The sequence below is a fragment of the Sceloporus undulatus genome, chromosome 1 (assembly GCF_019175285.1).
Source record: "Sceloporus undulatus isolate JIND9_A2432 ecotype Alabama chromosome 1, SceUnd_v1.1, whole genome shotgun sequence".
Taxonomy (NCBI): Eukaryota; Metazoa; Chordata; class Lepidosauria; order Squamata; family Phrynosomatidae; genus Sceloporus; species Sceloporus undulatus.
The window spans coordinates 88,411,564-88,427,978 of NC_056522.1; the positions used below are offsets into that span (position 1 = coordinate 88,411,564).

The 16,415-nt window shown below is 36.8% G+C and overlaps 1 protein-coding gene across 4 annotated transcripts in view; it reads left to right on the top strand.

Annotated features, from left to right (window-relative positions):
- SHPRH (SNF2 histone linker PHD RING helicase) overlaps positions 1-15,870 on the top strand; it is a 62,061-nt gene extending 46,191 nt beyond the window's left edge. For 3 of the 4 annotated variants that reach the window (XM_042444829.1, XM_042444827.1, XM_042444831.1), the window contains 13 exons: positions 634-776; positions 1,954-2,127; positions 2,319-2,381; positions 3,314-3,539; positions 5,535-5,678; positions 6,157-6,258; positions 7,772-7,843; positions 8,763-8,951; positions 11,409-11,501; positions 11,829-11,915; positions 13,081-13,259; positions 13,858-13,938; positions 14,835-15,870. In XM_042444829.1, the coding sequence (XP_042300763.1) occupies positions 634-776; positions 1,954-2,127; positions 2,319-2,381; positions 3,314-3,539; positions 5,535-5,678; positions 6,157-6,258; positions 7,772-7,843; positions 8,763-8,951; positions 11,409-11,501; positions 11,829-11,915; positions 13,081-13,259; positions 13,858-13,938; positions 14,835-14,931 (1,650 nt within the window). In that variant the 3' untranslated portion in view covers positions 14,932-15,870. The remainder of the gene's footprint in view (positions 1-633; positions 777-1,953; positions 2,128-2,318; positions 2,382-3,313; positions 3,540-5,534; positions 5,679-6,156; positions 6,259-7,771; positions 7,844-8,762; positions 8,952-11,408; positions 11,502-11,828; positions 11,916-13,080; positions 13,260-13,857; positions 13,939-14,834) is intronic. The other variant, XM_042444830.1, reaches the window with a different exon arrangement.
- The last annotated feature ends 545 nt before the right edge of the window (positions 15,871-16,415 follow it).

The following is a 16,415-nucleotide window of genomic DNA, read 5'->3' on the forward strand; positions in this document are numbered from 1 at the left end:
AGAAGTAATCTTCACAATGAGCATCCAGTGTTTCACCCCCTGCATCAAAGCACTGTGTTGCAGGTGGAACATCTCTTTCTTTCTTAACTAATTATCACTGAGATCATAATGCCCATTACTTTTCCATTTTAAATCTGAAAAGACTTTGTTATGCGTGATGTATGAAGAAGATGAAATGTGCATATGCATTTATTAATTTTCTCTCCTTCCTGCCAACTGCCACTTTTCCAAACAATCTAATTTATTTTTCATTGTGAGTCTAACTAGGGTTTGGACTTAGATTTTTGGGTCTTTCTGTATAACCATTCACTAATTAAAGAAGAAACATCTTGCTTAACAAAAAATAAGAGTCTGAAATATTTTCTCATTGACAGTTTCTTAGCTGTTTTTGAAATAACTAAAAATAAGTTTTGAAGCAACCAGAGGGGCCTGGAATGTGTTGTGGTTTTCCTGGGGGAAATCTGACAGTCATGTATGCACTTGTTAGGAAGTGTTTGTTTCCCAGTCATAGCCTGATTTTACTGTTGTTTTTGAAAAGTTTACTTCTAATCTGATATGACAGAATATGGTCCGGGAAAACATGATTCTTGGAACATTCATTTAAAGGCATATATTTTTCTCTCTTATACCTAGATACGCTCCAGTTCACCTTGGTGGCTGGATGTGATCCAGTCAGCAATACAATATGCCATTGATGAGGAGCTTGTTCAACGGGTACAAAATGATCTAACCAGCAACTACAAACAGCAAACAAATAAACTCTCCATGGCAGACAAGTAAGTCATGAACTACAAAGTAAATTTTTTTTTAACATAGATTGGTCTTCTTGAATCTCCCTCATTTATGCCCACAGATGGAACTATCTGCCAGGGTCTGGTGAGTTTCGGAACTAAAATTACACAGTAAGCCCTGAACATTTGAAGCATTGACTTTTTGTGGATTTCACTATTCACCAATTTGAGTAATATTTTCTCTCTAGGAATTTCTTAAATCCTCCTATATGACTCTGCTGGAAGTTAACCATAGAGTTGCCATGGAGGACCTAGAGTCCTAGAGAAAACGCTTATGTAGGCATTTGTAGGTCCTCCAGCATGATTCTGAGATCAATTTCTGCTGGATATTGTTGCTAAAGTTGCACTGGAGGACCTAGAGATTCCTAGATAAGTGTTCTCTCAGATTTTCTATTTGCTGCTATTCCATTTTCATGGAGGTCTTGCACCACTAGCCCCAGCAGATGTGGAGAGGCCATTGTGCTTTACAAGTACAGAAGAACCTACATTTGCAGCTTTTGGTAAATTCAATAAATCTTCAACTTTCCCATCATATTCATTCAAACATTTATAATTTTCCTTATTTATAATACCTTTTAGGGTTTTTTGTCATAAAATTAAACCTATATTATATATCTGAATAACGTTTGGGTGTGTCTTGATGGCATTGTTTCTTATCTGTAAAATAATAGACTTTGGCTTCATTTATCAGTTTTAACTGGAACTTCCCTTTTGGAGTTTTGTCAGTTCAGTTTTTTTTGTTACACCATTTCAATCTCAAAGCTCCATTTTCCATTCTAAAAAAAATGGAATGGTGTGTATTTATTAAAACCAGTTTAGTGGCCAAAAGTAAATAGTGTTCTTCTGTGGCTGTAAGGTTAATATTTAAATGTAAGGTAGATGTTGTAAATGATTTTCAGCAAACTCTGTTTGCCTTGTTTATTCATCTTACCTTACTGACTTCAGAATATTCACAGTGACAGCTCTCCTTTTTTTCAAAGCAGGCAGCAAGTAAAGCGTGCCAGCGTTTCTGATTCCTCCTTGCTCCCTCATCTTTTAAAACAAGGCCCTGGTTCTCATCCTGCTCTATCAAATCAAGCTCATTCATTTCAAGGGTCAATACAGTAATTCTAAAATAATGTTTTGACTGTACAGTTCCATTTCCATTTTCTGTTTTTGTTAGATTCCGTGACTGCAGAGGCCTACAGTACCTGCTAACAACTCAAATGGAAGAGGTGAAGAAATTCCAGAAACTTGTGAGAGAGGCTGTGAAAAAGCTGGAAGGCCCTCCATCCAAAGAAGTTATCGAAGCTGCCACCATCTGCCATCTGCGACCTGTAAGATTGCCACTTAACAAGTAGGTGTAAAGACAGGTTTTAGGCCTCTGTCTTCCTATGGCTTTATTTTTAAATAACATATTCCTCTTATATTAAAATTTTGTCAACTATTTAAATTATATTTATTTGTCTTTCCATGTTTTGAAGGAGCCATCTTTCAGATTTTGGGAATTTATTTACTCATGTTCTTCTTGTAACTTTTTTATTCCAGCTGCGTCTTCTGTAAAGCTGATGAACTGTTTACAGAGTATGAGTCAAAACTGTTCTCTCATACGTAAGTGGATCCCACCTTTTTTGCATTTTTTTATTTTAAGCAAAACTTTTTTCAAACTCTGTAAATACTTTCAGCTGTGCAAAATTCAAAAGTGGTGTATTTAGCTTCTGTCTCAATAATGATGCAGAAACAAATTTCCTTCTCTTTGAAATCTTTTTCCATAGGGCCTTTCAAACTGTTGTTTTTTTTAAATTAAATATGTTGCAAACAAAACCTAATTTCTCACCCCTTGGGACTTCCTGTAATGGCATTTTCATTCCAACTAATGGGGAGGGAGGCTAAAAGAAACAGGTTAAACAATTTGGCCAATAAACATTCAGATTTCATAATACTGCAGACAACTGGCCAGTGAGAGATCTCTTCTGTGTCTTTTCTTAGTATTAGCTCTGGAGCCATGGATGAGCCTACCTTCTTTTTCAAAGATAAAGTATTCCAAAAATCTTATTATTCTATCATAAACGTCCCAGTCCATCTGGAGTAGAAAATGAAAATGCCTTTAATTGAAACTGGCAAACTACACCTGAAAAAATGAAGTTTTTTTGCTGCTATCTGTCCCAAAATAAAAAGAAGCTTTCCTTTAGTTGGGAATAAAATAGTTCTGTTTGTGCTGGGAATTGGTCTGAATGTTCTGTGAAAAGGGGAACATCATCTGAGGGTTGTGTATGTGTGTGTGTCTTAAAAAAAACCAACTAGAACTTTAGCAACAGACAAAAACATTTGTTCTTTCTGATGGTGTCCACTATAATGCATTCTTGCAAAGAAGATGAGCATTAACACTCAAAAAGCACCCCATGTACACTTTCATCTCTTAATGTCACTGTGTCTACAAAACATTATTTTTTTCTTTTGACTAGCATCTCTGTTTTTTTCTTAAAGAATCTTTGTCTGCTCTTCAGTATCTTGACACTTATGATGGTTTTGTGTCATTTAAGTGTGAAAGGTCAAATGGCAATCTTTGAAGAAATGATAGAAGATGAAGAAGGCCTAGTTGATGATCGCCTGCCTACCACAAGCAGAGGTCTCTGGGCAGCAAGTGAAACTGAGCGTTCCTTAAAAACCTTACTGTCTTTTGCCAAAGCTCACCGAATTGATTCCAGGGTAGTTGAAGAGGGCAGCATATTCTTGGAACTCTTTGAAGCATGGAAAAAGGAATATAAGGTACAGCAATGAAAAGACATTTTGTAGAAAAGTAACTTACTGGGTTCTGCATAGAAATCCCATCGATTGGTTACTGCCCCCTTAAATTTCATAGTCTTTTGCCACACTGTACACTGTGTTTTAATCTACTGTGTATTATCTGAGACTAACATTTAATGCTTCTGAAACATGGTTGGCAACTGTGCCCTGCAGTTTCCATCAGCACTGCCCAATGGTAAGAGATTATTGAAGTCACACCTTGAGAGTATCAGAAGGGCCATAATTTCCTCTATAATTTGAAAGATTGTACTCTAATCAATGAAAGCTTATCCACAATAAAAGGACTTCATATGTCAGTTGATTCTTTGTTATAGATATTCTAAAACTAAATAATTTTTAATTATTGTAAGAAGTTCACATTTCCTTTTTTATGCTTGTTTTCAACCTTTTATAAAAGTGCAGTATTTTTTGTCACACACAGACTACTGACACTTGATCCACCATTTATGATCTTAATATGACTTTTAGTATTTCAGGTAGAAAATATATGATTGCTTTGAGGATGCACAAAAACATCTTTCAGTGGTATGCATTTGTAGTTCCCATCTGTGCAGTATAAATTATCTTTCAATTGCCTTTGTTGACTTGTAGTGCTTAAAAGCATGAAAACGTTATCTCTGCACTGAATCCTTTTGGGTGTTCTGCACTAGAGTAAACCTTATGACTCGATTGTTCATTGATGAATTTGACACTTATATAAAGCCCATAGATTAAATGGGCCTACTTTAGTTGAGAGTGTCAGTAGGATTCAATGCTCAAGTTTTATATTTCATGACAACATTTTAAAGTGAGACTTATGTTAGCGTGAATTAAATGTGCATAATTTATAATTTCCTTTCAGTTTCGTGTTACGTATAGTTCAGAGACATGAAAAGCATTTTTAAGCTAGATGAGTTTATTACTCCTTACTCTGTTCAATGGCTAAGATAATGAGCTATAGAACTGGATTTCCTAATTTAACTCTTATTTGGACTGAAGTAAGGCATTGCAGAGAACATAGGATGTTTGCATGCCCCCCCCCCCCGAGAGTGGGGGGAGCAGTGCACTCTTGGGGGGTTGGGGTACAACTTTGAAAACCTCCTTTTAATCGTCACAGAATCTTCTATTGTTCTTCAGTTTCTGACTGAATATCTGTTGATAAAGTGAAGAGGTGGTGTACCCATAGGCACACTGGGATGGATAAATGGTCAATTTCCTGTGGATTTGGACAAAATGTGCATCAGTCTTAGAATCGAGGTGCATGCTTGCCATTCCATTACAACCACTGAGAGGATTATTGTAAAAATAAAACAAACTGGGGAAAGAAAGCAAAGGAAAACACTGCTGCTTCCTTTCTTTTAATCTGTAGACATGAACCTGACAGGATTTGGAGTTTTGCTTCTTTTTTAGATATTTTCCCACCCACTGATAGACATGTTCTGTCCATGGCCAGAAGTAGCGTGTTAGTTATCAACTCTTGTTCTGTATCTGTGTCTGAACGTAATCATACTGCTCTTCCAAAGATGAGATGTCACATGTGCAAATAGCCCTAATAGGTAGAATCAGTTATTGCTGGGGGTTTTCATATAATTTTTCTATTTTAAGTTTTTGGTATTTATGAGAAAGATGCTTCTTGTATTGTGTCTTTGGAAGCATTTTCAAAAACAAGGACATGTTCAACATAGTATGCTTACTCTTGCAAAAGTACCTGGCTCTCTGTATCTAGCTACAGCAACATTTCTAGTCAGAGGTAGCCTTACTATATATACTTTATATACTTATGTGCCTGACTGGGTACAGATGTGATTGTAAGCAGAGTAATTATGCAGTTACCAAGAGAGAAGCTCAAGCTGTTATTTTCCGTTAAGCTTTTTGTCCACAATTATTATCTTTACAAGTGCTGAGACACAAAAGAAAATTTCATGAGGTAGAGTGTACTCTTTTCTTGCTGACTGCATTTTTTTATCTTCCTTCTAGTTGCTTCATGAATATTGGATGGTTCTGAGAGATCATGTGTCTGCCATTGATGAACTTGCCATGGCTACAGAGCGGCTCAGAGTGCGTCACCCAGAAGAGCCAAAACCCAATCACCCAGTTCTTCACATAATTGAACCACATGAGGTGACATTTCATTGTATTTTAGAAGCAATAGTGCTGCTTACCAGTCATCATAGAGGGCTAGTGTTCGATCCTGAAAAGAACTAATCTTGCTTTTGCCTGTTTTTAATTTTTAAAGTTTTTTCACTGTTTTTGTGCTAGACTTCTTAAATCTTACATTTACTTATGTGCTATATTGAGAAACTGTATTTTAGCCTTAATGGTGTTTACCATGCAAACATATTAAAGCAATTCAGAACAAAAAATTCAAATTTAAAAATCAAAAGCCAGGAGCATGCACAGTAAGATAGATCAAAATATGTTGTGATATTTGTTCAGATATTTTGCTCTCTATTTGAATGCTCTGAATGATGAAAATTGTATAAATTATTTGTGGAATAGGAGAAATTTAGTAGCATACTTTTCCCTTCATTATTCAGTGATAATGCTAGAGATGAAAACTTGTAATGAAAGTTCCTAAAGAATAAATTTGATTTCCCAGGTAGAACAAAACCGAGTAAAACTTTTGAATGATAAAGCAGTTGCCAAATCACAGCTTCAGAAGAAACTGGGCCAGCTGCTGTACCTCACCAATTTAGAGAAGGTAAGAGCTGACCATGTTTGTTATGTAGTACACATGATTTTCTGTTTAATATTCCCACCTGCTATGTGGATTTGAAAAAAGGAGTGTCTGACTACTGAGTAGTAACTCTTGAATTCTGTTATTCTCAAAGAAAGAATAAAAACTGTTAGGAAAAAAAGGTTCTCCATATTATTCTTCATTTCATTTCTTGAGTTGTGTCCTGTTTTGATTTAAAAGATGGAGGAAAACTCACAGTTGTCATATAGTACAACTGTAGTTGGTTCAATTAAGCAGCATCTCTTCCAGGTTGTAGCTAAGATCTCTCTCTCTCTAATACACGCACACGCACACGCACACACACACACACTGTCAAAGAGCTGGGGAGAAATTTTGGTTGATTAAAGTATCATAAGAAATTCTAGGGGGATACTCAGCACCAGAGGATCAACTTGATGCCATGTGCGGTGCAGCATGCAGCATCACGCTACCCTGGGGGCAGAGCTGGGGCATGTGTCATATGGACACTACACCCTGTCTTCACCCCCAACCCAGCCTTTGAGGCTGGTCTGCACAGGGCCTTGGTCTCTTAGAGTTTGCTCTGTAGAAACCTTAATCTATTAAAGCCACAGGGTTGAATTTTAAAAAGCACTTTGGAGTTTATATTAGGAGCTTTTCAAAGATGTACTGTAATTGGTGAATACAGACATTTTTCATTCTTAGTTCTTGTTCTGTTTTGTAATTCCTGAAGATATTGGCTTGGATCCAGAGATGCCTACCCATTACAGGAAGGGCTGCTCCAATTTAACAGAACATTATTCCATGATAAAAAATAACCCCAATGTAACCTGTATGTTTATCAAACACTAAAATAAACTCTAATTCATTGTGGTACTCAGCTGCTAGATGTGTTCTACTACCTTATGTAAAGTTCATGGGAAAATGCTAAAATACTTTGCCATTCAGTTCATTGTCCTTTTGATCCATTTAATTCTCTGGATGCTGCAGAAGACTTCAGTTTGCAAGACATGATCATGGCTGTTAGGAATCAGTTCTCTTGGAGATCTCTCATTCATAGGGTTGTCATAAATTGAAGCCAACTAAATGGCAAATAACAATAAGAAAGCTAGGCTGGATCCCACAGTCAAGCAACCAGTTGTGTAATAGGTACCAAGACATTGTGCTTGTGCATCACACAATGAATGAGCTCTTCACCTCTCACTAAATCAAGGTGTGAGAGAGGGCTAGGTTTCTACTTATGAAAAGGTTGGCTGCACTAGGGACCACACACAACCTCTGAGAAGGCATAACTGATTGCCCAATTATTTTTACACTAGTGTAATGTGCCAACAGGATTCTGCCCATTATTTTCATATGAAGGTTGGGATATGCCTTCAGTGAATATACTCTCACTCACAAAATAATTGTATAATGTTCTGGCAAATAAAGTTTTATAGTTATTCCAGCATGAACTACTTTATGTGAAGTGATTTTTTATTCTGACAATGGAGAAAAACTTTTTTTAATATATCTATAGTCTCAGGATAAAACAACTGGAGGAGTTAATCCAGAGCCCTGTCCAATTTGTGCACGCCAGCTGGGTCAACAGGTAAATGTATTTTTTTTTCCTGTAGAGTTCATTAGTTCATTTAGTGTCTTAGTTCATTATTAGCATACTCGAAATGAGTTTCTTTGCCTGTAAGACTCTGAAAATAGTTGTTAAAAACAAGTAATATCAAAAGCCATTGGGGTATACAAGGGTATACAAAGTCCAGTCCGCATGTAGATTTGTAATGAACCATGGCCAGCAACAAAGATTAGTGTAGCAGTAATAGAATTCTAGTATTTGCACCTCAGTCATTTCAGAAGCGTGCAATACTTCTAATGGCTTCAGCATGGGCCAGCATTTGACCAGATGTTCACATTGGTCACTTAATTTAGAAATCTACTATATGTGTGTCTTTGAGTAGTAAATGATCTCATGTGTCCAAACTTCCAGTGATCCAACCTCATTTTTAAAAGGTCTATCAAAAGATATGTCTGCCCAAAGGGACATTCCTTTTTCAAGGAATCAGTGTACGCATTTAGCATACTCTACGTATATCCCAGGCTGGTGCTGCCCTTTTCTTCTATTTCACTGCATGATGGGGTGGATGATTTTAAGTAGGGATTCATAGGATTGAAATATGAACATGTATGCAAATGTATAAATATGGACTGCAGAGGTTTGAGGAGATAGAATTGGGAATACTGGAAAATAGATGGTACTTTCAGGATTCACACAGTGATAACCATTTTAAAAAAGATATTTTTCTGATTGCTCCAAGCTTCATGTTGCTAGCTCTGATGGGTTCTATTTATACATTTCCCTCTTTTTCTGTGACTATAGAATCATGTATATTTTTAAAACACCCAAATTGTATATGAAAATTCTCTGCCTAGGCTTATTATATTTTCATATGTGCTAGGTTATCAGCAAGGTCAATATCTTACTGCACTTACTTATTCAGTTTTTTTCTCTAATCTAGTGGGCAGTGTTGACATGTGGACATTGCTTTTGCAATGAGTGCATAGCTATTATTATAGAACAGTACAGTGTTGGCACTCGCAGAAGCTCAATAAAGTGTGCCATCTGCAGGCAGACAACATCACATAAAGAAATCTCCTATGTCTTCACTGCAGAAACTCCAAACCAAGAGGATGATATACCTGTGAAGGTAAACTGCCATATTGATCAGTATTCTTTTATATCAGTGCACATTTCTAATGATCCTAGTAGGCTGTTTACATTTTCCCTACTTGTAAGTAGGTTTAGCAGAATCATTAGACTTCCAGAATATATTTGTGAAAATGTCGCTATGAAGAAACTAAAATTGTGAAGGAAACATTCAGCATGTTTATGTGTAAAGTTACATAGTAAACAGTACTATAGAGGGATTAACCAATAAAATGGGAAATAGTGTGTCACTCTAGGATTTGGGTTGGATTTAGAGGAGAGATACACAGCTCAACATTCACAGTGGTCTGGAAAGGCCAATTTCAATCTCAGTCCAACCAATTTCAACCAATCCAAATTAGTTAAGTTTCCTTGGTGATGTTGCAGGTACTTGAAAGGAGTTTTTTTGGTGCTAATTTTAGGCGGGGTACAAACCGCCGCTTTGTGGCGCTCCCCCGCCGCCGCCATTTGCTCCGTGCGGGAGCCGCAGCAGCCAAACCGCGCGACTCCCGCGCGGAACAAAAAAGAAGCTCCATTTCGGAGCTTCTTTCTGCGGCGCATCTATGACGTCGCGAGACGCCTGGCGCGGACTCGCGACGTCATAGGCGCCGCGACACGTCTGGACGCTGTGCGTCCAGTACGTAAAGATGGCGGGGCCCATTTAGAAGGGGCGCCGCCATCTTGTACGGAATAGGATACGTACTAGGGTTAGGGGGGTGCGGAAGCACCGCCCCTTCCTAACCCTAGTACGTATCCTATACGTACTAAATGGCGGTGTGTATCCCACCCATAACAAGGTAATGTGGTGGAATACAGATATTCAGTAAGATACACTGTTTTAGGCCTGAAATAGACAGGCTTTTTAAGCAGGGTTCTGCATGGTTTGGGGGCATAGTGTTTAGATGAAGCACGCCCCCAACCACTTGGAAGCTGTGCTGGGGTTGCTCTGGGCTGCCTAAGATCTTTTCTGCTTCTTGCCGCAGTACATTTGGGAACACGGCAGGACTGTATCATGTGGTTGCCATGGTCTCAGTGTGTTCCTTCCTGCTCATCTGTTTTGACCCTTAGTAACATAATAACATTTACATATACATGCTTGAACCTCCCATTTCTGTGCTCAGCTACCATAGGGATATGAGGAAATAATTAAAATAAAATGGTGTAATTTGACAACACAATTGGAGATTATTTTAAATGAAGTTAGTCAGCCTACATACTTCAGGCCTCCATACAGAGGTATCATTAGAACTGGAATAATGATCATTCCTCCATAATATGGTGGCAGTGCTAGGGCATTAACAGTTCTTCCATATATGTTGGTACCATGGTAAGGTAATAATGACAGGAAAACTGAAATTTCCCAACTCTCTCTTAGCCGTAGAAAATACTATGACTTTCTATGAGATAATTGTTATAAATATAAGGCAGAGAAAGTTAAGCATTTTCATATTTCAGTATGTTGTTATAGTGCACATGATTAACTTTTCCAACGAAAGCTCTTAATTGTATCCATAAGTGTGGTTGGTTCATACTTATGGATGTCCAATAGTATTCTTAAAGACATCCAGTATCACATACTTTCCAATCTTAGAATTCTTACTGTCTTTTCTAATTCATACTTAAGCATAAATATCTTCTTTTATATTTATCTGAATTCTTCATTATATTGCATTCAGTAACCACAACATGATTTGTGGAACATGCGTAGAGAAGATTCATTAAGCAATCTTAGCAATAATACACAGTATATACAGTGTAATCCACTAGTGTTTGGTTCCCCTGTGGATAACAAACTATGTGGATGTTCGAATCCCATTAAATACAATGACATAACCAAATCCCTTATATAAAATAGAAAATCAAGGTTTGCTATTTGGACTTTATACTTTTTTGAATATTTTCAAGCAGTGGATGCTTGAATCCATGGATGAAAAATGTGTGGATAAGGAGGCCCAACTGTGTACCTATCTAGGAAGTTATTCCCTACATAAGAATTCACTGAAATTTGGAAATTACTAAATTTTTGACACAGTTGTGCACTATCTAATGGCATTCCAACAGATGGTGCTCCCAAACAGTGAAGATCAGGATCTGCAAAACCTACTCTTGCCAGAATCACAGGCATCATTCTACTCAGATTTGCTATTTTGTCCAGTAGCAAGCCCTCACTAAACCCTCTCAAATTTTTCATGTACAGTAGATACAGATGAATTGCTGATAGCTGGATGAGAGTTTGTATAATATATAGTTCTTCAGTCAGAAAACATATCTATGTAGTATATCAATTCTCTGTCATGTATTTCATATGTAATAGTCCCACGTATCTACATTTTGGTATCCTGCTTGCAGATATCTTACAATTTTGTTAAATAGCATTTATCTGTATCAACACAATGTACTGGTATTATTCTACTCTACTACACTACAAATGAAAATGGGTTTTAATTTTTCTTCAAAGGGAAGTCACTCCACCAAAGTGGAAGCTGTGGTAAGGACTCTAAAGAAAATCCAGTTCAAAGATCCAGGAGCCAAATCCCTAGTTTTCTCAACGGTAAATCTTAACTTTTTAAATTTAAAACTAATTGCAATAGAGGAGTTTTGTGACAGAATTGTTAAGTGTTGGTATTGATAATGAAGCAACTTTATTTTTTAGCTGCAATTAGAATACATGGAAAAGTTTCTTTGTGTTGCAAACTATGTTGAATGCTGGTAGTAATGTCATCAGTACCATATTATTATTATTATTATTATTATTATTATTATTATTATTTATATAGCGCTGTAGATTTGCACAGCGCTGTACATAAAAACAACAAATATAAAAGAGTAAACCTGCCTATGCTGTAATATGAAGATGTCTTCCATTTTTATTTTGTAGTGGCAAGATGTGCTTGATATCATCGCAAAAGCTCTATATGATAACAACATGGAGTTTGCTCAGATCAATGGAATTAACAAATTTCAGGTACCTAGGACTGTAGGAATTAAGTGTTAACTATACTTGAATCCCTTTTCTCCATGTTCCCTTGAGAATGATATAGTGTGATTAGAGAGGAAGAATGTTCTAAAACATTCAGTATTTCTATTTAGGAAGTGATTTAGTTGGAATGCTGTTGGTATATATTACAGTAGAGATTGCTCAGTAGTGGCAAGGGAAGGTAGGCAAAATCTGTTGGCTCCAGTATCCCCCCCCCCCCGTGCTTTACTTCCTTTTTGACCACTGTGGCTGTAGCCCTTTTTCCTCTTGCTGTCATTGCCCATGTGGAATCCAAGAAGATTGCAGTCTTAGCTTTTAAAACTGTCATGGTACTGGAAATAAGAATGGTGCTGGAGCCCTAGAACAGGTACTAAATTAAGGGCTAGTACAAATACACCAGGCCTGTGTTAACTTTAGCAAATAAAGGGGAAGTAGCTATAATTGCTGATAACATTTCAGGAAGAAGAGACTACAGCTATTCAACACTCCCTCATGTTTGGACTCATCTCAAGCAGATTTAGTCCACTACTATCAAGTGTCTTCACTGAAGCACTTGTTAAGAGGGATTAATATTGAAAGGCACACTTCCATCATACCTGCCCCCATACTCTTAATTCATACACATATATTGTTTGTTGGATTTCAGTTATTTCCTTTGATTTTAATTACCTTTTGATCTGCTTTGAGGGGAAGACATGATATATAGTTTAATAGTAATAAAGAAACGTGGGATAAAAATGTAATGCCCATTGTTTTTCACTGATTATATTTACTGTGCCTAAGGTTGTCCAGGGTTCCACTTTGCATAGTATCTGCAATTTAGTCCAGACCAGTTTCAAGTTTTGTTGAAATGGGAACATTGATTCCGCCTTAATGAAGTGAATGGTGCTGAGGGACTGCTTTATCATAGTTAAATGAAAAGGGAGAATTTAGGTAGAGCTACAGGGGAGGGATTTATTAATAATGAAATAGTGAGTTAGTCTTAAGTGTTCTGGGGCTGCTACTGATCTGCTCTGGGTTTGTAAAGGATTTAGTATTTATTGTCACCCTTTTGTATTTCACAATAGTTGAATGTACTCTTGAATATAAAGGGAAGTCTTGACTTCATATGTGTTTTCCAGTATCCTTTATTGATACACTGCTTTTCTTTCAGGAAAATCTCTCTGCATTTAAATATGACCCCAAGATTAACATATTGCTGTTGCCCCTTCATACCGGCTCGAATGGATTAAACATAATTGAGGCCACTCAGGTCCTTCTGGTGGAGCCCATCTTGAATCCAGCACATGAGCTGCAAGCCATTGGCAGAGTACATCGTATTGGACAAACAAAGTAGGTAGCAAAAGTGTCACAGGCTTTCTCTAATCAGCTAACCACACCAGCACTTCATTCAGTATGCAAGTTTTAGGACATCACATAGTATAATCAGTATCTGGGACACTGTGACTGTGTCCACACTGCAGAAATAATCCAGTTTGCTCCTACTTTAACCGCCATGGCTCAGTGTTATGGAATTCTGAGAATAGTAGTTTTGTGAGATATTTCACTCTTCCTTCATAGAACTCTGGTGCCACGACAAACTACAACCTCCAGAATTCAATAGCATTGAGCCATGACAGTTACACTGGCTTCAAACTGGATTATTTTTGCAGTGCAGATGTAGCCTCAGTTATATTGTAGTTTCTTCTGAAATATAGGTGTGATTTAAAAAAAAATACTAAACTACAAAGTGATTCTGTTTAGTTTTACAGTATCCATAAATGATGATGGAAATGTTGGCATAAGCAATAAAAAGAATTATGGCTGTGACCACACACATCCCACAATTAGGGAGTAAAGCTTGTTGGTGGATTTATTTGAGAATCAATGTAAATAGGAATGCATGTAAATGTTTCCAACCTATGCTGGATTTTTTCTTTGCAAAACCCAGGCCCACAATTGTCCATAGATTCTTAATAAAAGCAACAATAGAAGAAAGAATGCAAACAATGATGAAAACTGTAGATAGGAGGTAAGTAAAACCTGACTTATCTTTGTTACCTGTCAGTATTATACTTCTAATGTTTATATTTGCAACTACAACAATCTCATGCATAACAATATGTAACAGTTTCTGTGGGCACTTCCCCAGGAGTATGTCCCACTGAAAGCAGTAGGGCGTATTCTGAGTAGGCATGCCTAAAGGAGTGTGCTGTTAGAAACCACAGAATGTAAACAGCGACAGAATGAAGGGAAGATGGTGAAAGAGACAGAAGGGAAGTATTATCCCACAGTGGTACTGCTACAGTCACATATAGTATTCACAGTTGTACTTGTGGGAGAAAGAATTTGATTTCCCATAAGCATAATAAAACAGTTTGAAAAGCTGAGGAAGTGAAATTACTACACCTGAATAGTGGCTTCTGGAAAGGCCCCCTATGCTTCACTCTTCTGATCTGAATGTAGTTTTATGTGTTTTGATATTTTCATTAGCCTACTGGAATGGAAAACCAAATTATAGAGCTAATATAATTTAATTTATACAGCTAGTATTATTGCCAGCTGGCAGTGAGACGGTATGTATAAAACGTCTATACAGATTGAGTCTCACTGAGTATTTTTTTTGCAATGAAGAACTAATGAGACAACATGTATTCCTTACAAGTGCATCAAATTGTTTTCTTCTCTGAGTGTGCTTTTAAGATAAATACAAAGAAATTCTTTTTTGACCAGTGTGTGTAGCTTACATAGAATGTGGGGTATCATATTTCACAAGTTACCAGTCATTTCCCTTGGGGGAACTGTATTCTTCATCAGTGAGCTTTGTGACAAATATCTTTTGTATGACTTCTAAACAGCTTAAGTATAAGCTATTTCTCAATTTTTTAATAGTTTGTTCCCTTTCTTTGCTCCTGTTTTCCCTTAAAGCCATTCCAGTTCTTCCATGAAGCAGTCAGAAGCCTCTGTGTTAACAGTAGCTGATTTGGCAGACCTTTTTTCAGAAGAAACGGAAGAACTTGAATGAAGGAATCCATTTGGGGCTCTTGATGACAAAAGGGGACCACAATTTGCATATTTTCTAAGCAGCAAAACAAGATGAATTAACTGTTCCTGTAGATGTCACCAAACACTCTTATTTGTTTGTATAGATTGATAAATATTTTTAACTGCTTCCATTAGGTTCACTGGCTATGGTTTACTTCAACACATTATTTCTGTTAATAAATAAAAACAGTTGCACTTTACACAAAAATTAAATAAACTATGGCTTTGTACTTCCAAAGAATATGAGTATCCCACCCATTTTGAGTTGTTCATAAAAATGTTTTCTATATGTGACTAGTTGCACCAGAATGAGGTGGGAGAACGCGCATCCCATTGAAAGCACTGGAAAGTGAATAGGCAGTATCCATATTCATTGTTGATTTATACCTGGAATTCCTAATCCGAGAGATGTATGAGCACCACCTCTGCAGTGTTCAACTATACTTTGAGGAAACAAAGGTTTTCTTGACAGTAGAGGGTATGGAAATCATGAAGTAATTATTTTCACTCAAACTGTCCTTAGAATTAATTATTTAAAATATTCTTGTGTAAACAAATACTTTTTTTTTTCCTGAAAGGGCTTCTAGTGGTGCTGCCATTTTATCAAGCCAGTAATGTTTTATCAGTTAACACATAAGTACTAATTTTTAACAACCACTTTGGTATTTTAAATAATTTTCTAGGTATTTATGCTGTGGTATTAGGTTATAGGAATTGAATTTTTTGTTTGTTTATATTTAAATGTTTGCTGTTAATATCTGTTCTCTTGATAAATTATGCCTTTTGTATGATCTTTTGTCTTAAAAAGATAAGTAAAACTTTTGTTTGAGGGATTTTTAAAGATTCTTAAAACTACTGATTTGTTGACAGTTTGATTCTTCTGTCTTATTAAACTGGCAATGATTCTTCTTGTAAATTACTCATTTGAAATATGTGTGCTTAAAGTATCATTAATTTCTCTTACCAAAGTCAGGTTGTATAGAGTTAATTTTTAATGCCAGAATGATTGTCATTAACATTAAATTCAGCATTGAAAAATGAAAACTTGCCCAAAAATTCATCCTGACATTAGAGACTCAATATAAAGTTATTTGAGATAATGAATTCCTGCCTGGAATAATGTTATTAAGACAGACCTCTTGAGAGTATCACTTATGGTAGGTTATGGAAGTTCAGTGAAATGAAAGGTAATCCCTGGAATATGGACATTTCATGTAACCATTCCCTGTCCCTCCAGCATCCTCAGCAGCCACACCAGGTTTTGAAAAATAAACCTTTTATTTATTACTGGTTTCAGTGTTATACTAGGACTCTGGGGGACTAGGTTCAAATCCCCTCTCGGCCATGGAAACCCACGGGGTAACCTCCGACAAATTACACTTTCTTAGCCCCAGAGGAAGGTCATGGCAAACCCTGTCTGAATAAGTCTTTCCACAAAAACCTCATGATAGGGTCCCCTCTAAT